At 37.1% G+C, this 25,631-nt stretch overlaps 1 protein-coding gene and 1 long non-coding RNA gene across 10 annotated transcripts in view; one reads left to right on the top strand and one right to left on the bottom strand.

Annotated features, from left to right (window-relative positions):
• Positions 1–25,631, top strand: part of LOC137441505 (uncharacterized) — a 61,199-nt gene that overhangs the window by 30,781 nt on the left and 4,787 nt on the right. The window contains exon 3 of one of the 2 annotated variants that reach the window (XR_010987422.1): positions 19,625–19,676. The exons of the other annotated variant lie outside the window; for it this stretch is intronic. This is a non-coding gene — a long non-coding RNA (uncharacterized lncRNA). Of the gene's footprint in view, positions 1–19,624; positions 19,677–25,631 lie in introns of those variants that run through there. 2 annotated transcript variants of the gene reach the window in all.
• SLC35F5 (solute carrier family 35 member F5) overlaps positions 6,191–25,631 on the bottom strand; it is a 34,383-nt gene continuing 14,942 nt past the window's right edge. For 6 of the 8 annotated variants that reach the window (XM_068139101.1, XM_068139103.1, XM_068139099.1 and 3 more), the window contains 11 exons: positions 24,458–24,539; positions 22,940–23,130; positions 20,902–20,983; positions 20,460–20,547; positions 19,604–19,668; positions 19,112–19,216; positions 18,528–18,687; positions 14,879–14,969; positions 13,534–13,688; positions 12,756–12,879; positions 6,191–12,018 (listed from right to left, as the gene is read on the bottom strand). In XM_068139101.1, coding sequence (XP_067995202.1) covers positions 12,798–12,879; positions 13,534–13,688; positions 14,879–14,969; positions 18,528–18,687; positions 19,112–19,216; positions 19,604–19,668; positions 20,460–20,547; positions 20,902–20,983; positions 22,940–23,130; positions 24,458–24,539 — 1,101 coding nt within the window. In that variant the 3' untranslated portion in view covers positions 6,191–12,018; positions 12,756–12,797. The remainder of the gene's footprint in view (positions 12,019–12,755; positions 12,880–13,533; positions 13,689–14,878; positions 14,970–18,527; positions 18,688–19,111; positions 19,217–19,603; positions 19,669–20,459; positions 20,548–20,901; positions 20,984–22,939; positions 23,131–24,457; positions 24,540–25,631) is intronic. The other 2 variants (XM_068139105.1, XM_068139107.1) reach the window with 2 other exon arrangements.

The raw sequence follows: 25,631 nt of genomic DNA, 5'->3' as shown, positions 1-25,631 counted from the left end.
ATTTCCATTCACTAGTGGCTGATCATATGCAAATTATAGGGGAAAAGCCACATGCAAAAGAGTGACAGATGGAGCTGTATCAGCTTTTACCTACCAGTAAAGATGGGGGGTATGGGGTGGGGGGGGTGGTGTAAAAATCAGTGTCAGCACTTTTGTCAAAATGTGTTTTTAACAAAAGACATTTGTTAAATTATTAATGCACTTCCACAATATTTTACAATATTTGTACTATGAACTAATGATGTCCTGTCAAGGAGTGCAAAGAGTCTTCTGCACATTCTTTTGTAAGTAAGGTAATATATAAAAAGGCAAGGAGGGCTTGGGGAAAGATACCCTTAAGATCAAACTCTATATTCATCAGTGGTCCTGGCACCAGACTTCCTCCTCACCTCCCTTTTCTCTCAGATCATCACATGCCCCATGGTCAGAAACCTGCCTTGGGGTATTGCTTTCCTCTTTGCCTGCAACACCACAGCAACAAAAGCCATCTGCTTATGACTTGAATTATTTCATTTATTCCAACAGAACTAAAAAAATTAGCTGTATGGCAGATGAGCTTCTTTCCAAATGAGGACACTGTTACAGAAGACAGAATGCTCCTTTATGTCTATGAAGTTTCCTTCACTTTGTATAAAACTTGCAGGGTAATCATGAGTTTTCCATCATCATTAGCAGCAGGATCCCAGGAGTTAAATCAAAGAAGCCTAGCAAATGGCACAACACTGGAAGGTTCTCACAAAGAGCCTATTCAGATAATTGAGGCATCTTTCTGGTATGAACCTCTTCATGACACTGAAAACACAAACTAGAACTAGGTTTTCTTTCACATAAGCTTGCAGTAGGAGTTGAGAGCACAGGAGGGGAAAATGAGGGGAAGAAAGGAAGAAGAGTTCATACTGAAATAATAAACCATTGTTTCTCTAGAAACCTTAAGATTTGTCATGTTATATAAAAAAGAATCAATATTAATGGGATATACTTGTGTTGCAGATGTAGATAAAACCCAAGAATGTCTCCCACATAACATAGTATGCACAGATGAAATTTTAAAATAGAGTTTAAATCATCTCTCTCAGAAGCTTTAAACACCACCTTCTAGTAAGTGACATTGAGCTTCCAGCAAGAGCCAGTTCCATGTATGAAATGTGTCTCCTAAAACTGAGAAGTATATAGAGTAACATAATATGTCAACAAATGATGTCCTAGAGATTGAAAGCAATCTACCCAGCCTGCTCTAGCTTATCCCACTGTACACAGAAAAGTACCAGGTGTCAAGGTATCACAGAAAATAGTTTAGATATTACTAGCCTAACAGAATAAAAATACTTTGATTCACATTTTGGATAAGGAAACAAACCCCCCCCAAAAAGAAACAACACCCCAACACACTCAAAAAAAACCCCACAAAACTACTTCTCATCTACTGTGCCAATGGCATCCTGGCCTGGATCAGAAACAGTGAGTCCAGCAGGAGTAGGGAAGTGATTGTGCCCCTGTACTTGGCCCTGGTGAGGCCATAGCGTGAGCATTCAATTCTGAGCACCACAGTATAGGAAAGACACTGAGCACTTAGAGAGTGTCCAGAGAAGAGCAATGAGGCTGGTGAGGTGTTTGGAGGGCATGTCACATGAGGGGGGGCTGAGGGAGCTGGAGTGCTTGGTATGGAGAAGGCCAAGGGGGAAGATCTTACTGCTCTACTACTTGAAAGGAGGTTGTAGTGAGGCTGGTGTCAGTCTGTTCTCCCAAGTAACTAGCAATAGGATGAGAGCAAATGGGTTTAGGTTGTGTGGGGAAGTTTAGGCTGGACATCAGTAAAAACTTCTTTACTGAAAGAACGGTGAGACATTGGAACATGCTGCCTAGGGAGGTAGTGGAGTCACCATAATTGGAAGTGCTCAAGAAGAGTGTAGATGTTGCACTTCAAGATACGTTTTAGTGGCCATGGTAGTTGGGCTGCAGTTTGATTTGATGATCTTAAAGGTTTTTTCCAACTTTAGTGATTCTATGACTTACCCAGTAGCTCCCCTGCTTACGGGGCTTGTGAACAATGATAAACCATTGCCAACTCCCAGCAGTCCTTTGGGTGCCCACACAAGTCCCTGGCCCTAGCTATTTATGCAGCCAGCTGTCAATTCAGCACAACTCATGAAGTACTGATATAGGTCAAGAAACTGATAAATTTTAGGCTATCTTTTAAGGAGAACACCTGTCAAAACCAGAAAATTATTCCACGTTCTACTTCTGACTTAAAAGGGAGGAATCACACAATGACTGGGATTGTAGCCCTCAGCTAGGACACTAGAAAAAAAGAACAGGCATGTTATTGCCAAGTTGACTTTGCAAGAATATAGACATTTATAAAGCCAGCTGGCTTCAAATTCGAGTTCCACAATTCCTGTTGCTTGTCAGGGAGCATCATGAGATGAAGTCCACATTAACTAGTTAAAACATCCCCCCAAAGCTAAAAGTACTGAGCTGCACTACAGCTTTGACAAAGACATTTTGCTAAATTAAATGTCTCTCAAAGTTCTTTGCCAAGTGAGATAGAACAAAGACCCTGAAAAAAAGGGGCACTATGACACCTGCCCATTTGCTGTCACAAAGTGCTGCATAACAGACACTTTCAGTGGATTTTTATGTATCCTTTTTAGAGTAGAAATTTTTTAAAGCAGTTAAACAAATTCCTTACCACAATTTATTAGTATACTGTAAAAAAAAAAACCCAAACCCCCAAACAAACAAACAAAAAAACCCAAAACCCCAACCAAACAAAAAAAAAACCCCACCACACAACAACAACAAAGAAAGAAAAGTCACGGGCCAATTATTGTTAGATTGTAATAGATCGTCCTGGTCCTGGAACAGTCATGAGACAGTGCAACAGCCACTGTAAGAACAGTTCCTGTGAAACAACTGTTTTGATTACATCATTTTTGCTCATTAAGTTTCCATTTTGGGCATTGGGACACAGCAGTGGCAGCGACACCCACGGCTCTTCTCCGGGGATTTGTGAAGATGAAGGTGACTCCGACAGGAATCCTCCCTGCATTACACTGTCCTGAGTCCACACTGTGATTTGTATTTGGCATGATGTCTTTATGTCTATGCTTATGATTTTTCTAAGAAACTCTCATTTGAAATGTTAAGATTCATCTGTTTGGTACTTGCATTGTCAGTAAGCATCATACAGCATTTTGGCATATTTTAGATAGGGCACCTTGTTTTACTATAAAAACCTGCTTCTTGCTACACCTGTACAGCAACACGTAGACAGGATTCAGATTTTGGTAACCCACAAGACTCAGAAAATACTTTCTCTAATTTTACTCTTATTTCTGTACATGCCTATTGTCCCCAAGAGATTTTTAATTATTAAGGACATTGACAGGGAAAGATCAGCTGTGTGATAGAAGATCAGTATCCAGTCCTACTTAACTCCCAGAATCAGGGAAGATAAACAGATAAATTGTCTTTCTACTGCTTATATAAATTCGTATACTAGAGTTCAGGACTGGGACAGATGGATACTACAGTAGCTCCCCCTGCTGATGAAACGTTCTCTAATTCATATATTAGCAAGTTACAATCACCTGCAGTCATGAAAATGTATTAAAAAGCAGTGGTTTACTACCTAAATTGGCAGATCTGACAACAAATTATAAGCTTTTGGCATCCCAGCTGACTTCAGGTGAACCAAAACAGATTCACTTTTAAGGATGGAAGAGAGAATTTAAGTGCATCAGTTCAAGACCTTTTCACTACTACATTGTTTTAAACTGCAATAGGCAGAGCTACTAAATGCACCCTTTTTCTCTGTCTGTACTGCTGGAAACTGCCCTCAGGAGTCCCAGGCCCCTGAGGCCACATCTGGCATACTGTCTCCAGTTGTAGGCCTCTCAGTTCAGGACAGACAGGAAACTGCTTGGAAGTGTCCAGTGCAGAGCCACAATGATTAAGGGAGTGGAATATCTCCTTTAGAAGGAAAGGCTGAGGGAACTGGGTCTCTTTAGTTTGGAGGAGACTGAGGGGTAACCTCATTAATGCTTATAAATACATGAAATGTGAGTGTTGGGAGGACGGAACCAGGCTCTTCTCCATGATGTCAAATGATAGGACAAGGGACAGGGGGTACAAGTGGAGCACAGGAGGCACCTCACGAACATAAGGAAAAACTTTTTCACTGTGAGGTTGACAGAGCACTGGAATAGGCTGCCCAGAGCGATTGTGGAGTCTCCTTCTCTGGAGATACTTAAAACCCACTTGGATGAATTCCTGTGTGACCTACGCTAGGTGATCTTGCTCTGGCAGGGGTGTTGGACTAGATGATCTCTTGAGGTCCCTTCCAACCCCTGTGATTCTCCTGAGGCAGCCCACCCTTAGTGACCTTTGTTATTTTAACCTGATAGTATAAAATATATTCAAAGCATTAACCCCAATGAAATACTTATGCCTGTTAAGAAAATAAGATTTATAATCTTTATTGTTTACTTACATATAATAAATACAATACAGAACAAAAACATCACATCCATTGATTGTATTACACAGGCTGTTCATCAGAATACATTAATTTTTTTTTTCATTAGCCCTTTTATAGGGTTTTGGTATTGGATCTTCAGAATTTCAATTTATAAACCTATTAACTCCCCAGAACAGTCCTCCAATTTTCACCTTCATATATTTCAAATTTTTATATATATATATATACACACACTGATTTTGTTAAAAATATATAAGCACTGTTTGATATCTGCAATAATGGCCTTTAATTTCCATTCATTAGATCTCTATTAATATAGAGAATTTCAAAATAATTAATAGTCTAAATCTGATTTGAATTAAAAATACTTTTTCTATACTTCCCATTTAACTGACCCTCCTCAGAAAACGAAGTGACAGGACAAAGACACTCCAGGCAAAATCAATGTTCACTTTTAAAAAACAAAGGGTAAATGTTCATGCCCTCGCTTCACCTGTATAGTTCTGGAATAATGGAGACATCAATTTGCTATAAAGAAGGGAGGAAGAAACCAGAAGCCAGAGTTTCTGAAGAGGCGTGAATCTCCTTTTCAGATTTACCACTGCCATCCTGCTGTTTCCTTGGCTTAAAATCCCTGCATCAAGCTATAATTACACATTTTTCTCTGCATGAATATACTTATCATTAAACAGAAATTAGACAAAAATGCTACATTTTGGTTTTTATCAAAAATAGATCGAGGTTTAACACACTCTGAAATCTGGTATTTAAGTGCAAATGCAGTACGCATCAGCAATTCAGGTTCTGGTCTCACTAAGGAAAATGGTTAAAAGATGATGCATAAAGATGTTTCAGAGGATATGTACCTGGAACTAGCTGTGCTCTCAGAGCATCTGAATTATCAGCATATCATACAGACTTCACGCAAACAAAAGTTTTCTTCAGTTGAAGGGCCTCCAGTTAAAGCAGCTTCTGCTTTAGGAGTGGTTTTCAGAATTCACTGAAGCTTAGTACGCAAGGTAACACGAAAATGACCAACAAAGCTTACTGGGTTTGCACATCTTTTAGTGCACTAATGCTTTAAGTTTCACAAATGAATTTATATAAACAACGAAGCAAGAGGTTCATGAACAATTTGGGTGTACTAATATTCACTCCTAAGAGAATTTATACAAATTTTAGATCACTATAAGGGCCCCTTCAGCTGTTCAGTGTCAACGCTGTATCATGTGCTCATTCACTTCTCCAGTTCCATTCAGGTAACGTTAATGTGAACAACGTGACTAAGCTCACAATATAGCTTTGAGTGAACAGCCCCTCCTGATTTTCAGTTAATAGAGCATCCATTTACAACTGTGGGACTACACAAAAACTTCAGGACTTCACACTTCACAAAAAAAACTAAAAATCCCCAAATGCAGAGGAGAAACTCCTTAGCATATACATTCTCTCCTAAAATATATTTTTTTTTCCATGATTACAATCACAGATCTTAATTTAAGCACTCAGCCTCAGTATGAAATGATTAGTTAAAATACTTACATTCTACATTAAATCAAGATCAACCCGAGAGATCAATTCAATGCACCTATTGCCTACGCACCTCCTATATGTAATTGTGCTACGTAAGAAATTACCCTGATAATTTTACAGCTGATTCCATATGCTGCCCAGTAAAACTCTTTATTGTTAATTGAGATCTTTAAAGTCTTTCTTTTTCATGAAAGGCATGTTGTTTTGGCTGGAAAGCTTCTACTGTCACTAACTAGAAGAGGGAGATTCTTAAAATATTTTAGAAGTCACCCATTCTGGCGGAGGATTTAGTTTAGTTGGCAAACAAGAGGTCAGATTATAGGTAGAAAAGAAGCATCACCTAAACACAGACAGGATTAAAAGAGTTGTGGGCTGGCAATATCAGTAATATATTGAAGGATCTCTTTAATGAAAACACAGTAATCTGTCTATTACAAAATTAGTTCTAAGCTAAGTGGCTAATTCACTCCAGCCCAGAAGTGTGGGCTCTGTTTGGTTGCTTAATAAAACAAAAAAGGGAAAAACCTCAGGAACACTACCAGAACACACCTGAATTACTAATTCTGAGGCCATTCCAATATCCTATCATGTTTCTTCTGTGGAACATATACAAAATTTGTGCACTTTCCTGAATAAAACAGTCAAAAGTCCATTAAAAAAATAAACAGAGTACTGGGTGAAACTTTACAAACCAAAATGCAGTTAAAGAACTTTGCACTTGTAGAACAAACAGCTACTTTCTACAAAAAAAATCCCCAGAGAAAAGCCTCTTATGCTTTTAAAGAAGTTGGAAGTGAAAGCCAGATGACATTCTGAATGCATTCCACATTGCAGTAGGCATTCCAGAAGAAGTCTAGTTACCCATAAATACCAGATGTAATGATGCAATACTTTACCTTGGAGGAGAGTGAGAACACAGATAACTAAGCAGAGTCACATTTATATCTTAGGTTTATGTTTTCTGTTAGATTTCTAACAATATAGAGAACTGGAGCAGTCAAAATACAATTTGAGTAGCTTTACCTAGAGACAAAATGCCCTACTGTGTTCTTTGCAAAATGAATGGAAATAGGAATGACAAAACAGAAAGCATGGCGAGGAGGTTGATCCTCAAGGCTCACTATGGACAGAAAAATCCCCTACAAGTATACAACTAAGCGAAACAGTCAGCACTTCTTATGCTGCTCATTTTAATGTCATGTAGCAAGACAAATTCACCTTATCAAGACAAATTCACCTTCTAAATAATTAAGCTGCAAGCTGCCTACAGGGAAATATTTCTTGTGACCACTTACAGTAGTACATTTACCATTTTTACCAGCACTAAAAATCCCTCAAATTCCTATTATTGAAATTTTAAGGCAAACCACTCCAAATGTATGCCGCAGACAGAAATATCGCAAAGACATAAAGGTCAACCTGACTGCAGAGTTTCTTTTCAATACAGTTTTACTTTATTAACGCTGTCTATGACTCTCATGGGCTTTGGATCAAACCCCAGTCTAGACAAAGTAACTTTACTGGAAAAACAAACAAAAATCCTCAAGGGGAACAGAGTTTGTGAAAATTTAATGATATATATGAATATATATGTGTTAGAAGATTTATATTGGTACTCTACCCCCGAGTCAGATTATGTATTACTGTAGCATTGCCTAACCCTGGAATTTAATGTCACTGTCACGCTGGAAGTGCAGCTTCCAAATCAGCAGTGCAACTATTAATTCGTATGGAGCATAGCACAATAAAGTAGAAAAACCACCCATATGCAGCATCAGCTTAGAATGGTGGTTTGTCCAAAAAGTGAAAGTGTTGGGCAGAGTGTATTTTACTGACACCTTGAAATGCTCTTAAACATTCTCAGCATGATTTACTTGAAAAGCCTAATGAAGCTCAACATGAAAGTTGCATGATGTGAAATGTTTGAGTTGAAACCCAAAAATTATTTGTAACAATTCTAAAAGCAGGAATTAGTTATCAGCTCTCACAATGCACGGCATCACCCATATTTCCCTGAGAAATCATGCCCTGCAATAACCAAGTAAAACAGAAAACATCATTAATGCAATCCTGGATTAGATGGGGGGGGAGGAGACATCAAACAAAACATGCATAACAACAGTTTATGAGCCAACATTTAAATGCTACTGCAATTAGAAGTATTAAATTGCAGACTCTACATAAGACATAACAAAAATGGTAACTAACTCAAACCTCTCCCAGATAAAGAAAACTGATCAAAAGTACCATTCTATAATCAGTGAAGTAACTCAAAATTGTGATATTAACATTCATCTCTGTTTCTTGTTTTGAGTATGGCACCTCTTAACATTTACAAACACATGAAAACTCTGCCTTACCGAGTCCTATTTTCATATGAAATTTGAAAGTGTGTCCATAAACTCATCCTATGTGTAAAATGTAACTGTTTCCCCCACTCCACTGATAGTTTAGCTTAATAACTTAATTTCTCTAAGATAGGAGGACAGTTTAGTATGGCATAGGCAACATTCAACAGGAAGAGATGGAACTGGGGACTACAATAAATCAAAGAAATCATTTTACCACCTTATTTAAAGCAATAGTGTCATGAATAGCAGTACCTAGGCACAATGGGGATCGTAAGAAAGAGTGACAATCACAACACCACACACAAGGAAAGTAATTTGGAGGCTCTCCTATTTTTGCTAATACATTACAAGGAGGTATGCAGTGCATATGCCAGCATACTGGGTCAAGTATCACACGCAGCACCATGGTTTGTCAATTCGAAGAACGCCGCTGCTTAACACCATGTACTTTGCATTTGCAACACCACAGTACCTTAGCCTCCCTGCTTCTGAGGTTTAGTGTGCAGTTCACTTTAGCCCAACTCCATGACCAGCCAAATCAGTCACATATCACAGCCCCTATCCCATTACATGGATTTTCACAGCCAAAAAGACAAAAAGCAAGATGTAGTGTGCACTAGGCAACAGAAATAGTGGGTCCTCAGTGTCTTCACTGGCATTCACGTGCCCCATACTTTCTAAGTAATTGTTGATTACTGTTGTTACATGTTATTTCAGTCCTTTGTTGAATTAGTTTTACACGAAGAGCAGCCCCTTGTAGTGAAAACATTTTCAGTATGACTGAAACCTAACAGAAATTAGCCAGAAAAAAATTAAATCCTTTTCTCCTTTTGTTCTGGAGCGCAGTACACAGTACATCACACTAAGTGAGACTCATCAAAACCCTAGAAGCAAAGGCATGCTACGTGGCATTTAGCAAATTATCATCATATAAAACTTGAACAGCTCCATAACCTCTATCACACACAGAAGAAATTGTTGGTTGTCTCATAGGATTACAGTAATTAGTTCAACTGTTTGACAGAGCAACACATGTACTATTCATTTTCCATTTTGTAGGCATAGGAAATCACTGCTACTTAAGCATCTAATGGCATTCAAAGAAACGCTTGACATAAAAATTCATTATTTTTTTAAAGTGTATGTGCTTCCGACAAGAAATAGGCCAGAATAAAGACATTCTGAAATTGAAAACGCAGAAGCAATGACAGTTTAGGCTAGCACACAGAGGTGAAGCATTTATGAGAGAGCTCCTTCACATTCCAGTTGTGTCATGAGGAAGAAAAACCCAGCATGTCTCCATTACGTCAGAGGTACCTGAGAATCAAAGCTAAATCTCTTGTGCATTTACCAAGCACCCATTAGAGAGCTATGCAATCTACATTTCATATTAGACATTATATTTATAAAATATTATTGTACTAAAAATCACAAGATTTTATAGAAAAAGCTTATCACATTCTATTAAATGCAGGAACAACATTACAGGTCATATCTTCTATAATGAAAACTGTAACATGTCTTGTAACTACAAGGGCACCACTGTTTAAGAATCCTCTGCTTCTATCAGTACGGCCAATTTCAAAAGACAGCATCAGAATATTTTGATCAAAACACAGTAATTACCCATTTGAAAGCACACACACTTCTCCCAGGCCGAGTTTGCTGATGCCACAAGTCCCAAGCAATTCAAATTTACAGTTAATGCCTGGTGTTATATATTCAGTATGATCTCACTGAAATATCATTAACTGAAAACAGACATTGGCTTTTTATTGCCAGTAGGCCTTAATGTTTCTTGGAAAAAAGTTAAAACTAACATACTCCCAACTTGTCATTTAGAGGGGGGAAAAAAAGAAAACACAAACCAAACAATACAACTAAGGAAACTCCACTTTCCCCAAAATCCCTGAACATCATACTGGAGCATGTAAAATTAGTTCTGCATACTGCATTTTCAACTCCTTCACTTGTGAGGCTTGGGAATTGAACTGTGAAGTTTCTCAAAATGCCTAGATAAAGGCAATAAACTTTTTTGTTTGTTTTGCCTTCTTGGTTCTGCTGTGTTTATTGGGTGTTGGGTTTTTTTAACTCCTATTCCAGATGTCCACAGAAGAACAACAACTTACTATCTCTTCTTAAAGAGACATCTCAGATCAATGAAACTTGTAGTGCTATCCAACATTCACCACTGGAAAGAAAAATTTGATGAAGGTGCAATATTTGACCAGAATGGTCCCCAGGTTCTTTTTTTTTCAATCCCTTTCTCTACTTACTGATTTTTACATTAAACTGTAGCTGTTGGCCTGTCAATCCCTCTAAATATATAGCCAAGCATGTAGCTTTCCTTCATTATCCCATCTAGTAGTTGTATGACCAAACCACCAAAATGTCTTTTGGAAGGATCATTAATGAATGTCAAGACATGGAAAGACATTTGCATGATGTCATCCTCCTGTATTTGTGTGGAAGGATTACTATCAATAACAACCTTATGTGGAAGAGAATACTGTTGGCTGAAAATTCATCTCAAAAACACCCAAGAAAATCCATCAAAAGCCAAAATTAACTTTAATATAAGTGTCTTATAGGCCAGAAGATGGAAAATGGCACTGACTGATTTCAAATATTGCTGAATGTAATTATCCACAACTTCTCAGAATCGCATAGGACAGTAGCACTTCGGTGGAAGGAAGATGAAGATTATAAGGAAAATAATTCATTTGAGAATAAATTAATGTGACTGGAAAAAAAACTTTCAAGAAAAATCAATGCAAATACCTTTACCTTTCTGGTTGTTCAGCAGATTACTGTAGTGCCAACCCACCGAATGAAACCTTGGACAATTAATTTGATCTCTTCCATAGCTTGGCAGCTATTAATGTGAAAACTCACCAATTTAGTTTTCCATGCAAGATAACTGATTTTTGAGAATGCACACCCAGGTGTGCTGCAATTGCAAATACTTTACAATTCACTAGATTTTAAACACTCCAGATTGTTAGGGAACAGAAGATTTTTAAACACCGGCACCCATTGCCATCGCAAGGCTTCTCAAAATGGTGTAAGACAGCATCTGTGTAGTGCTCCAGGACCATACAAAGATCCTGCCTCAATAATTACAAGAATGCACTTAATAAATTAATATTTCTGTTTTCTTCTATTAATATGCAAATAGTTTATACAACATTAAAAAAAAAGATCATTTTTTACCTATTACAGGTAACATCTCTCTTTAGCTTTTCACCTGAAAGCCTGTGCGACGTGATGACCTGCAAACTTATTTACAGAACACGTTTGAAAGTATTTTTAAAAAATAATATTGTTCAGCATTTAACAAAATTGTGAGTTTAAAAAAAGAAAGAAATCACTTAATAGCATTTGTTTCCTTGATTTTTGTCAAGTAACTTCACCAGCTCACTGTTATAAGGCAAGTTGGTTGCTCAGATGGACTGAAACTCCCTATGGTGAGAGGCATGTAGTAAATCTTCATTTATAAAACCAGATGAAAGCAAGAAAGAGGAAAAGTTTAGAGTTTCAAAAGAATTGAAACTTCATATTTTTACTACAAATTCAGAATAGGCACTGAAACATGATTCCTTAGGGACCTTTTCAGAAGATTGTCTCTTCGCTGGGCATAACTCCATTTCTAAACTAAGAAGAAGCAGAAGGGAAAAAAAATTATCAACACTACACAATTAAAGAATCCATAAAAAAACATCACCATATGTATTTTCTTCCATCTTATCAATAAAGGAAATAACTTGTGCATCCTAAGCTCAAGACATCACAGTTACTGTTCTGGTTAAAATATTTTTCAAGTCACAATTACATTTAAGCAATATCAGAAAATAAAAATACACTTCTCCTTGTGTAATTATGGATGCATTATTTGAGAACTAAAGCCCTGAAGCACAGGGTTAAGAGAGTACTAAACTACATCTATCTTTATGCTCCAAGACAGTACCAACTTACCACGTAGCATTCCTGTTACAGGTTTGTGCAAACTCCCTAAACATTCTACTCTGGTTTCCCTATACCTAGAACAAAACATAGCATTTCATGAGCTGCACTACCACAAACTGAGACCTCAGAAGTGTTAAAAAGAGTGAGATAATTACTTGAGATCTCTTCCACACATATACACACCAACCAGTTATATGCCTCTTTTGGTTTATCAACTCATGTCCAGTTTTTGATGAATGTTGTAATACTCTTAAGAAGAGAACTACTTTACATTTCAAGAACATTGACCAACAACTTGGTAACAACTAATAGAAACTGTCAAGATAACCTTCAAAATTCTATTCATCAACAGAACAAGATTAACTATGCTCTGTAAAAATGTGTCCTTACGTAACACAAATGCCACAATGAAAACCAATCCTCACCTTTCTCTGCATTGTTTGATGCTTATTAAGCACACCTCTTGTCTATGAACAGCAACTGTCTCCATCTTGTGAAACACTATGCATAGGAATCAGACTTTCACACTGCTCACTTTCCTCTGGCAATCTTAAAAGAAACAAATTTATTTCTTTGAAGCTATACAGTAATATTAAATTGGTTATTGAGAGGCCTAGTACTGAGTACTAGTTGTTTGAACTGCAACCATTAAAAACATACAAAGACCCTTAACTTAGAATAGAATAAACCAGGTTGGAAGAGACTTTCAAGATCATTGCGTCCAACCTATCACCCAACACCACCTAATCAACTAAACCATGTAACCAAGCACCCTGTCAAGTCTCCTCCTGAACACCTCCAGAGACGGCGACTCCACCACCTCCCCGGGCAGTCCATTCCAATGGGCAATCACTCTCTCTGTGTAAAACTTCCTCCTGACCTCCAGCCTGAACTTCCCCTGGCGCAGCCTGAGACTGAAACTTCATAAAGTTTCATGGCATTAAGGGGAAAAAACCAACCAAACAAAAGCCGTGTGACAGCCACTAGGAAACTTCTTTTAAAAAGGTAAATGGACTTCACATCTTTCCATTCTCTGATCATTGTATAGGTTAATAAATGGATTAGTTATTAACTGCTACTAAGAAATTAGTATGCCTAATAAAATTAGATGAAAATAAATCCAGTAGGATTACTGTGGCTTAGAAAACAGTATAGGATATTGGAAAAGACATGAGATAGGATTATCCCTTGTGACAGCCCTACCTCTGAATTCGATGTTTTCTACAAATAAAGGCAAAAATTCTTCTGATTCCCACCATTACTGGATCCCAGTTGTTATAGTGACATAAGAGAGTTGCAATGAAGAAAGAAAAAAACACAGGCACTGCCCCTGCGAAAAATAACCAGGAAAACTGCACCTGGAATTAAAACACAAACATTATTCACTCAATAGTTTAAAAAAAACCCAAACAAATCCAAGAACAAACAAATAAAAAAAACCACCAAAAAACAAAACCCACAACAGGAGAGAAAATAAAACCCCACCACATGGCATGCTGTATGTTTGGAATAATTATTATTGTGTGGGATGTGGTGTCGGTTCTTTTAGCTATGGTGAAATATTATAAGTATTTTTATAAGTTATTTGGTACAATTTCTATAGCTGCTGTTACTTCTAATAAATGAATTCAACCTTTCTTCACTGATCCATTCTGTACAAGACCATTCTGTTGGCACTCTGGTGTGGATGATGACAGCTATCTCCAACTAATCTCATTTTTAGGTTTTAGCTGTCTGACTGGTACCAGTGAGAAAGTCCCCTGGACACTTCAAACATTTTGAGTAAGAGATCTCACATTCTGCTATTGGAGATTTACAAAAAATCTGGGGTTTTTTTCATTTTTAAAAAAGGCAGGGCACATTATTTGCCCAATTTAAACTAAACTTTACTTGCATTTATACTACTACTCTCAGAAGAGATCACCTAAGGCTGTTAAAATTATATAAAGAACTAATCTCTGAAACACCCTTAGGGCCAACAGAGCCATGACCTGGGAATGCAGCTCCCCCGTGTGGAGAAAACTTCCAAAACTGAAGACTTTGGAGAAAAAAACAAATTTGTTAGCTAGCATTGATATTCCCTCTCAAAAACCTAATCAACTGCAATTGTTAGAACCTTCTGTTATCCTTACAGACTTCTAAAGTAAATTAATAAACGCAGAAGTTACCAAACTGAATATTTCGATAGTTGTTAACAATCTTACTTACTTAGGATTCAGGTTTATGACAGATTACTACAAAATTATAAAGACTCAGAAAGTGTTCATCTAAGGTGTGAATCTGACCAGGCACTGCTGATGGCTTTGGGTACTCTTCATACAAGCTTCATCTTAATCAAATACATTTAAGTGTGCAAGTGCATATCTGCAAGCGTAAACTTACTGAAACTTGTTGATATCATGAGAGTATTAATTATGATGCAATCCAACAATTATTGACAAGTGACAGAAGCAAAATACTGTTTGTTGTTCACATTGTTAAAAAGTAACACTGCCATTTAATTCAAAGAAGTTCTGTCAATAATGCTCAACACTTAGCAGTACATTACCTTTTGCATGCACATGTCAGCTATTATGGACAGAGGTATTGTAAGGCTTAGAGCAAGTGTGCCTATCAGTGATGAGGTAAGAAAGCATCCCCTAAAAGACAATAAAAAAAATAAAAAGAGTAAATAAAGAAGTCTTCCTTAAAAGTTAAAAGACAAGTAAAGTAATACATCAAACTGCAGAAGACATTTACTCAAGCTTTACTGTTAGTCACTGTTTTAATAATAAAGAAAGGAGATAGCGATGCTCTTCCATAAATCTGTAAAACTGCATAAAATTCTTTGCCAGACTATTGATGGCTTCTGGAAGAAGTTTAATTCCCATATAAACCTTTTGAGATAAAAGTAAATTCACTACTTGCCATGCAATAACTTCATCTGGAAAAATCTGCATTTTTGTTCCCATTTTGAAATAAAAGATTAATACCAGCTTATAGGAACTGAATCTCTTTTGCCCCAGCCTGTTTCATTAAAAATAGAAAGGTGATAGATATCTAGTAATCCTTCCACAAAAGAGAAGTACTTTTTACAAGGAGACAAATTCTTAAATTCATAGATTTGGATTTTGACATTCAAACAAATCAAAACAAACAAGTTCAGAGAATCTCAAACTTACATAGGACAGACCTAAGAGAACATGTGAGCTCCTGAGATCTTTGGCATTTCAATATAAATGCAAGGCTCTATAAATAAGCTTGAGCCATTTTGCTACCTAGTGATGAGAATAGAATAGAATAGAATAGAATAGAATAGAATAGAATAGAATAGAATAGAATAGAATAGAACAGAACAGAACAGGTTGGAAGAGATCTTTGAGATCATGAAGTCCAACCTATCATCCAACACTATCTAATCAACTAAACCACGGCACCAAGCACCCCATCAAGTCTCCTCCTAAACACCTCCAGTGATGGTGACTCCACCACCTCCCTGGGCAGCCCATTCCAATGGCAAATCTCTCTTTCTATGAGGAACTTCTTCCTAACATCCAGCCTAAACCTCCCCTAGCGCAGCTTGAGACTGTGTCCTCTTGCTCTGGTTGCCTGGGAGAAGAGACCAACCCCCACCTGGCTACAACCTCCCCTGAGGTAGTTGTAGACAGCAATGAGCATAACATCCAAAATGAAATCCTGCAATTCTCATTAACCAAGGCAAAAGTTACCAGGCATAGTGAGGCTTGTAGCAAATACTCGTCTATGAACTAGCCTGTTCTACCAAGTACAACAGGGTCTCTAGCCAATTCAGATCAATAATGCCCAGCTATTGAGTCAGCCTCTTATTTTAAAAACATCCATCATTTATTAAGGTAAAGACAATTCTCATTAGTGAAGGCAAGTACTGAAGGCAGTACCATCTATACTCTCCTGTGGAATTGCAACCAGTTCCACACACAACTAATTTTAAAGAAGGAAACTCTGCAGTTGCAAATTTTGATAAGATTCTGAAATTTGTCTTTTATCTACTCAATCTTTATTCTGCTCACTGTGAAAAATAAACAGGTGAAGCATCACTGAAACTGTATTCAAGGAATGTAACTCAGTGAAGAAAATTTTTCAGTCATCTCACAAAAGTTTGTGAATGCCTGTTAAATACAAAGATTTGAAACCACTTTTGGAAAACATTTTCTACAACAGGACTTCATGCATGTATTTCTATAATTAAACCAGAAAAATACTCCCAAAGCAAGCCATTAGGTCCTCTCAGTTTCAGCCAAGCAAAACAGATTAGTATGGGCATTTGTATTCACTTTGCATTGTTCTGTGTCTTTAAGAAGTAGGTCCACAAGTGAGAAAGGAACAGAAAGGAAATAAAGCATTTTTAGATACTCTGCATTTTTGCAAACTTTATCTGCAATACTTTTAAGGTCCTTCTATTGCATAAGAGAATACTTCTGTGTCTCTGCATTGGCTGCTTCTGGATTAGAATCAAGCTGCCCATCAAAACACTCAATAAATGATACAGAATCCAGTGAAAACTTATCTGCAGGGTAAAATAAATAAATAAATGAATGAAATTAATTCAGTGTCACAGCTACCACTGTATCACTTGGTTGGCAGGCAGGTGGTTGAGTGCAGTAAACACTATTTACTTCCCAAAGAAGAGGACCACGCCAGTGGCACACTGGACAGGTAAAAGGATGATGTCAGCACAACCTGAAATTAGCCCTACTCCAAAATTCTAGGTAAAAGGAACAGGGAATTAAAATGGCTCTTTAATTGACAGGATTATCATTCTAAGTAATTACACAAATAGCATGTGTATGAATAAACTGTGCACACTGATGTACTGAACCCTATGCTAATATTTGATTTTGGATGAGAGCCAAGTTTGAGCTTTCTGGTAGGGGCTGGGGTTTTGTTAACTTTGGGATGTTTGTTTGGGTCTTTTGTTTGCCTGTTTTCCATATGATGAAATTGCACATAACCTTTTTACCAGCTAATCTTACAGGAGGACATTAGCATCACAAAAATAGTCTATCAACAAACAAATTAAATTACAAAAGGAACACATGCTACAATGCATTTATAACTTGGACTGGTGTAAGAGTTTGCCAACAAACAAAAAATACCATGATTAGATTTCCTAAATAATTTTAAACTTCATCTGAAACCAAATAAACAAAACAACCAACCAATCAACCAAGTTTTCAGGGAACTCCAGGGAAATCTTTTGTTGTAGTAATGTCACAGAACTCAGGATCCTAGGATTACAGATGTCCCTGTTTCAGAGTAGCTATCCCCTACTTTTCCAGTCTCTCTCTACCAAAGACTTGAGAGCCTGAAGCTCAAAATCTCTTGGCAAAAGCTCACAAACTGATGAGCCTATTCAAAATATAGCACTGAAACTGACCTTGTCCACTAACTGTATGGCAATGGAAGCATACCTTGTTTTGAAAACACTTCCTAAGCATTTCCAGAATAAAATGGAACTTTTGAACCTGTATAATTTTCACCTCTATTTTAAATTAATGCTCAGAAGAGCTCAGTTCTCTCAGGCTGGGAAGCCTGACTCCAAGAGCTCACCAATAACACTGCCTTTCTAAGAGCTATACAAAGGTTTGCAAACTGCAGCTCTTAAGCCATTCATCTGGAAGTCTAATGTTCAATCTTCTATTGTCAACCTATCCAGACTATCATGTAATTAAATTATTAAACAAAAGCTGAACTCCTTTTTGAGTTGCTATATCTTCATGATTAATATAGTGTGATTTAGCTCATTAAGTCCTTCTAAGTTTTAAACAAACATGTCAATTAGAGAATACCAGATTCTGACATGCACAAGGCCTTGGAATCTGAACTGTTACAACAGAAATTTATGCTCTCCTCTTACTCCTGCAATCATATACAACAGTCTTTTCCTCTCAAAAAGTTAATTCTAGAATGAGCTAAGCACTTGATCTCAATCAATACTACAGAGTTAGCTGTTGCTCTTGAACAGGACATTGTGACACGGTGGATGACATCCTCTAACTCAAACTGCCTATATGGACAGGAAAAAGCGGGGGGCGGGGAAACCAACCAACCAACCAAATGAACCAAACCCAATAAAATAAAATAAAAGGGAAAAAGAGCCAAAAAACCTACCAAGACAACATCTGAGAACACAAGTAAGACAACTCATGTGGAATGTATACAAAGCATGTGGTACGTACCATAGCCAGAGGAACTCTGACAGAACTGTTCCAATAAGGCCATTAATGACAATGCACATCCATATCAGCTTATTGGGAAACTCAAATGCTTCAAACCCAGTATAGTGAAGCAGGAAAAACCCTGGCCAGAGCAGCAACAGATTAAACAGCCCCACAAAACCTGAGTATAAAAACAATATTAAGTAAATCACAAGGAACATCATTCAACATCTCAGCCAAACTCTGCTACTTTAATGACGTGCATACATAAAAGCATCCACAAAGCCATATTATATTCCTTAGAAGGATTTACAAGAAACTCTACCTCAAATTCACAAACAACTACATCAGACATTTATTGGGAAAATAAAAAAATCCATTGAGTCCAAAGGGACTCTTTGCATTCCTAGAGGTACTGTTATCTTTCACTCTTAAGGCTGTAGACAAAACAACAGTCCCTGAAGCACTCACAACCATGAAACAATGGATTTTCTCTATTTCCTTGGCAGTTCTGAACCCCTTTAGCACTCGGTTCAATGCCTGGAAGGAAACAATTTAACAACAGTCTGCATTAAAACTTTGGATACAGTTATTCTTAGTCTTACCAAAGAACATTGGTATGTCAAGTTTATCTTCTCTATCTACTTTCCTCTTTATCATTACTATGTAGACAGCATACAACATTGCTCCTACAAGAGACCAAAGGGAACCTGTGAAAATGAAACAAGAAAATCTCACTTCAGACTTGTCAAACATGTTATGCACATCAGGATCGATTATCCTAATCATATACCTATTGCCAAACTCTCAGAGATAAATTCTTCTATTACAGAATCCAGTACTATATGAAGAGCATGGAAATATACAGAAACATTTTAAATACAAATATTTTCCCAATTTAAATATACATGTAGGGAGAAAAAAATAAATCATGTGTCCAGTTTCAGAACTTGAAACTGAAAAGTCAGACTGAAATGTTACATGAGTAGAAATATACAGGCTGCTATATGACCTACTGGGTATTGTCAAAAGATGGTACTCATCACTGCGTAGCCTAGGATGGAAAAAAAAAAAAGCAAAGAAAAAATAGTAAATACCTATTGTATCTTTTCCTGCAGATTTCTCAGATCCAGAAAGGTTAACAAGTACCACACCACCAATGCTAGCAAAAGAGAAGAAATGCAAAATGCTACTTAAAGCCAAGAATGTTTTTACAAAGTCAGAAAACAGGGAGGAGAAAAATATTTAAATATGGTTCTATCTTTAGGTAATTTTTGCTTATCAAAATCCACTTTTGGAGGAGCCAAAAGGAGTTCTCTATCACCAAAGCTTGATTCTAAGCTAAAAACAACCAACCTCCTCCTCTTAATTTCCCTGAACAATGCATGAGACATTTAATGAAACAGGCTGACAACACTGAATGCCAAGCCTCTTCCTTTCCCCCAAAATTTTACATTAAAATAAAGAAACCATAATTAAACAACAAGAAAATAAGTTTGTATTATTTCCAACAGTAATATATGATTAATCTAACTGCCTACAGGAGCATGAGTTGGTAATTGGTATGAAGACTTCAATTAATTTGCTCAGTTTACCTGCAAAGCACTTCATAATAAATGAAGTGTCACACATACCACAGGTACAGAACATAGTATCATAGTATCAGTCAGGGTTGGAAGGGACCACAAGGATCATCTAGCCAACCCCCCTGCCATGGGCAGGGACACCCCACACTAGATCAGGCTGGCCAGAGCCTCGTGCAGCCTGGGCTTAAACACCTCCAGGGATGGGGCCTCAACCACCTCCCTGGACAACCCATTCCAGGGCTTCACCACTCTCATAGTGAAGAACTTCCTTCTCACATCCAGCCTGAATCTCCCCACCTCCAGCTTCATTCCATTAATATATAGTTGTTCTCTCACTTTATCAGGAAATTCCTGACCATTATCTTACCTTAAAATTACAGCTAATAATTTGGACAAGGTAAATCTATCTCCACTGTTACTGGGAAAGACTGCAGCCAAGATTAAAGTAAAAAGCCCTGCAAGAGAAATTAAGAAGAGTTTATACAATCAAGTTTTGCTTTACTTTGAATTGTATCTATTTTGAGAAAAAGTTACTCCATCTTTCCTTTAAATCACACTCCTTGATACCCAGCCACAACCACAGAAGAACACACACAGAGGCTTGAAAAACAAAAAGGAAGATAATGATGAATATAGCCCAAACCCCTGCAAGTACATAATGGAATTTCTAAATGCATTTTCAATGGCTTTAAGCCTTACTATTCCTCCAAAAACACAAGTAAATCATTGCACAAGTCCCTCATAACCAAAGTATTTTTATGTTATAAACAGCCTTATAATGTATATTTGGTGGCATAAATAGAACTTACCAGAGGTTGAGGACAAGATATTAACTATGGCAACTTGGGTATCTGACAGAGCTTCTTGGTAAGAGAAATTTGCCAAGAACCACTGTGGGGGGAAAAAAAATTAATTGTGATTAAACAGCAACAACATAGTTGAATATTCTCAGTGCAATAAAATTCCACTTACAGAAAAAAATCCAACCACCTATTTATCCAAAAATAAAATCAGCACAAGGCTTTTACTTCAAATAGATTTCTAACTTCTACTGAAGTGGCTAGTACATGGAAAGACAGGGGCAAAATCTGAACTGGTCCAAACCAATCACATTCAAGTATGTGTTTAATAATGAAATAACATGCTTTGGAACTTAAAACTAAATAAATAATTAAATTTGTATTATAATAGCTACTCTATAATAACTAAAGGTACTTTTAACTTGTTTTGCAAGTGCTTCAAGATGACAGCTGCACAAGGGCTGCAAAGACATTTCAGAGATGCATGGGACGTTAGTCAGCCTAATAAGGCTTTTTTCAGAGTACTTAAAATTGGCATACATCTCCACCCAAAAGGTATTACTTTTATTCAATACCTCAAACACATTTTGGAAGGATTCCTGCCTGTTAGTTCCTCCATAAAGGAGACAAGTGGCATTTGTTGATTGAGATCTCAATAATAAAGTCTCCTATCTATCCTCAGAGAAGTTACCACTCTCTAAAGTCTTTGGTGGAAATACAGTCCAAGAAGAAATACATATACACGTCAGCAGTAACAACACCCTGAAATAGGATAAACAGGATTTGTTTTGAACATGAGGACCCTAGCCTAGAGAATCTGCCTGTGTAGATATATAAAAATATACTCAGACACAGAGAATTTTAAATCATCTTCTACAAAGCTGTTTTATCCATTCAAAATAGTGAATGGGTAGCTTATTGTCTTGCTGCTGCTTGCATGTTCTTTATGTATATAACCAGAACATTACATCACCATTTTCTGATCCATGCAGCAACAAGTACTAATTATTTCTAATTATTATTTTAAACGTTTAAAGAGCACTCTTTCCTGTGGTGGGTCCACACTACATATAGCTTGTTTGGCAATATCATTGAAACTACTTCTGGAAAAGCTATCACTGATCTACGTTCTATATTTTTACTCTCAAAAATGCCACTGTTACTTATCTCTTCCTCTAGACATCATCAACTAATAGATTTGTAAATAAATCTTGCAGCCCTCAATGGAGCTTAAGGACAATTAACTATGTTCTCTTCATACTACTGCAGGGTACAATGCCACACTGAAACCTGAGATGGTGCTCCTTCTGTGATGGCCCAGAAAAGTCATAGTGACATTTAACTCAGGCAGTCTCACTGCAGCAATTATCTGCCTGTATACATGTAATACCAGATTTTAATAGAATCATAGAATTGTTTTGGTTGGAAAAGACTTAAGATCATTGCATCCAACCATCAAAATCAACACCACCGTGACCATTAAACCATGACCCAAAGTGCCATGTCTACACATTCTTTGAACACATTCAGGGACAGTGACTCCACCACCTGCCTGGGCAGCCTATTCCAATGCCTAACTACTCTTTCAGTGAAGAAATTTTCCCTAATCTCCAATCTAAACCTCCCCTGGCACAACATGAAGACATTTTTTCTTGTCCTATCACTTGATACTAGGGAGAAGTAACCAACACCCACCTTTGGCCTCCTCTTCTACAGACTAAATAACCCCAATTCCCTCATCCACTCCTCACTGAAGTTGTTCTCCAGACTCCTCAGCAGTTGCACTTTCGCTGTATCAAACATACCTAGTACTGGACAGATGACACAGAATCTTGGCTTATCTTACAACTGACCTTGCAGTTACCTACACACTCAGGATCTCTTTTTATTAGCCTCCCTTTAAGAAGTTGCACCTTCATGTCCAGCACGAGGGCAGCTTTATTTATAAAGTCATAAAGAATGCAAATGATCTCCATATGTTTCACTATTATTAGACAAGCTTCAATTGCATCAATATTTAAATTTTATGAAAGAAGGGAGCACATACCACAAAGCAAAAGAAAAAGCTAATTTTTGCTACTTGAGTTGCAGTGAGTTTTCCAACAGTTTTTAATATTGATTCCTGCTCCTTAACTGTTGGATATGACATACGAGACAACTTTGCTTCCAGTGCGTGGCTTGATGGGAGTTGTCGAATCTCCATAATATTACTGAACCTTACTCGAGGCTTTTTGGGAGCTTAGAGAGAAAAGACAAGAAAAGAAAAAGTTAGAAAAGAAAACAAGCTTTATGTTATTAATGAACTTTAAGCCAACACAATATGCAAATAAAACTATGGTGTTCTCAGACAGCATCAATTACAATACTTCACAAATGACAGGGGTTTATCCAAACAGAAGATATGCCATTATTTTCATTTATTGAACTAGCATTTCGCCATTTGATAGGCCACTAATAAGACAAAGTAAAGTTACTGTTTTCAAGCAGTACAGTCGTCCACCCACAAAAACCTTACTGAAAAGTCTCATCCCTCCTCCCTTTCAAAAAATGCTAACAACATTTTTTTTTTTCCAGGTGGGAATTCTGTTAAGTATTACATGTCAGATTTGCTTTAATTGTTTAATAGTTAAAGAGCAAAAACCAGACAAAGTTTAATAGTCAAAACAGCCAAAACCTGTTATCCCTAACTGCAGTGTTTCATTCAAAGGATGAGATAGTCTGAGAAATCTCAAAGATTATCACAGATCATAAGGTCACTTGCTCACTTTAAATCTACCCTCTAACTAATCTTGGAATCAGATTTTATTTATAAGGGCATCATAAGTATCATTAGTTTCCTGTGTGAGGAAACCATTACACAGTACATATAAATATTAGCCTAATTCAGGACAAACCAGTAGCTAATTTCCTTAAAAAAGCAAAGGGAAAAGCTGCAGTTCAAACAGCCCTGAAGTGACTAATGCGTGTTATCAGAGGACGACAGAGCCTACCAAAGTGGCTCTTAACACATCACCTAAGAGACTTGCTTTTCTAAGCAGGGACTCTTTTGCTGAGGATCAGATAATTGGATTCTTTGACAGCCAACTTTTCCATAATTGTCTGGGGCAGTTAGGCCTGTTTCAGCTACTATCACAAGATAGTGAGGCTTAAATAAAATCAGAATGCATGTAGACTGTTAAAATTCTTACTTTGACTGCTTTGCTCCTGCTCTAAAAAGGACAATAGCTTGTTTTTCCAGAGGCTGACTCACTGCTGCTGGTCATACAAGCCCAGAAGGAAAGAATCACAAGTATTGAACCCAGCTGGTCCCTTGAGATAAACATAGGCTGGATCTGTAGTGACCAAGAAAGGTAAACTGAACGACAGGCCTATGTTTTCTCTACCTGAAAGTAAATATGAGACTGCAATTCATGCAATAAGAGATTTAAGGAAGAAAAAAAAAGAGACGGAAAAAAAAATAATAAGAGGCAAGTCCTGCAACATGACAGCAGTTATACCAATAAAGAGGAAGGTAACTCCTTCACCAAAGTTCTAGCATTTCAGCATTCCAGAAGTCTTTACTCACTTTTGTCTGCATCACTATTATTACTGTCATTTTTTTCAGTTGGCAAATCATGAAACTTTACAGGAACATATAAAGGTTCACTCTGAAATGAATCGGCATAAGTAAAAATACAGTTAAGCAGGATATTCAAACTATAAGCAAAAGAAATAATTTAGTGAATTAGAAACCTAAATCAATAAAAGCTTGGTGAATATTAAGTGAGTGAAATTTAACAAAGGAGTTTTGCACGCAGTGCCAATGTTCATACACAATCTTTATTTTATGTTAACTGTTATTACAACTCAAAGCTAATTGTTCACTTCTGTGTACCTCCTCACGAACACAAAACTCAAATTAAAACCTACAATTTAAAAGAACTCATGAAAAACATTTCATTAGATTTACAGCCTCTGCCCAAATGATATACTAGAACATAAAAACCAGATTACAGATGCAAAATTGAACACATACTCCTTTTTTCCTCCATGACCCTAAAACCTCATGAACTAGAATGTGGAGCCAAAAAACTTTGCGAAAGGGACTTCAATATCTAAGGCACATGCAGACGTTTTGCTTAAAAGACCTCTAAACAAGACAAGTTTTAAGGTGCTTGCTTAAATTAAATGAATAAACTGTAACAGTGAAGTAATGAAAAAGATCTCACAGTTGCATTCTCATTAGGCTCCTCGTTTATGACTGAAATTGTTGTGGACATTTAAATTAATGCAAAATTATTCATGGTTAACGATATATCCTGCTTCTAGAGTCAGAGGATCTTAATGAATTGAGTGGATGAAGATTTTATTCCCAAACATAGTTAAATGAAGTTAGAAAAAGCTCCCAAAGAATGGAATTTCTGAAAAATCCCTCTTCAACTCCCTGTTTGGTATAAAATACCCATATGATAGTTTGTCAACACTCAATTGCCTGCCCCTACTCTATTACAGATATGGTGAGAACTTTAAAAGTTCTGTGTTTTGGATATATTTCTGCATGTGGCCTCTGATTTAGGTATGCAGATTAAGCAGCGGTCTGTGATCTAAAGGGGCATAACAAACCATCATTTATGGATGATGAAAATCACCACCAAAACACCATCTGGCAATGCAGTTTATCAGTAGCACACCAGTACTGACACTTGATTCAATAAACAGTAGCTACTCCATCTACTGGAAGAAAAAAGGCAGCCCATTTC

The sequence above is a fragment of the Melanerpes formicivorus genome, unplaced genomic scaffold (genome assembly GCF_026170545.1).
Source record: "Melanerpes formicivorus ecotype bairdi unplaced genomic scaffold, bMelFor1.0.p_v2 SCAF_5, whole genome shotgun sequence".
Lineage (NCBI taxonomy): Eukaryota > Metazoa > Chordata > Aves > Piciformes > Picidae > Melanerpes > Melanerpes formicivorus.
This window is presented reverse-complemented; position numbering and strand designations above follow the sequence as displayed.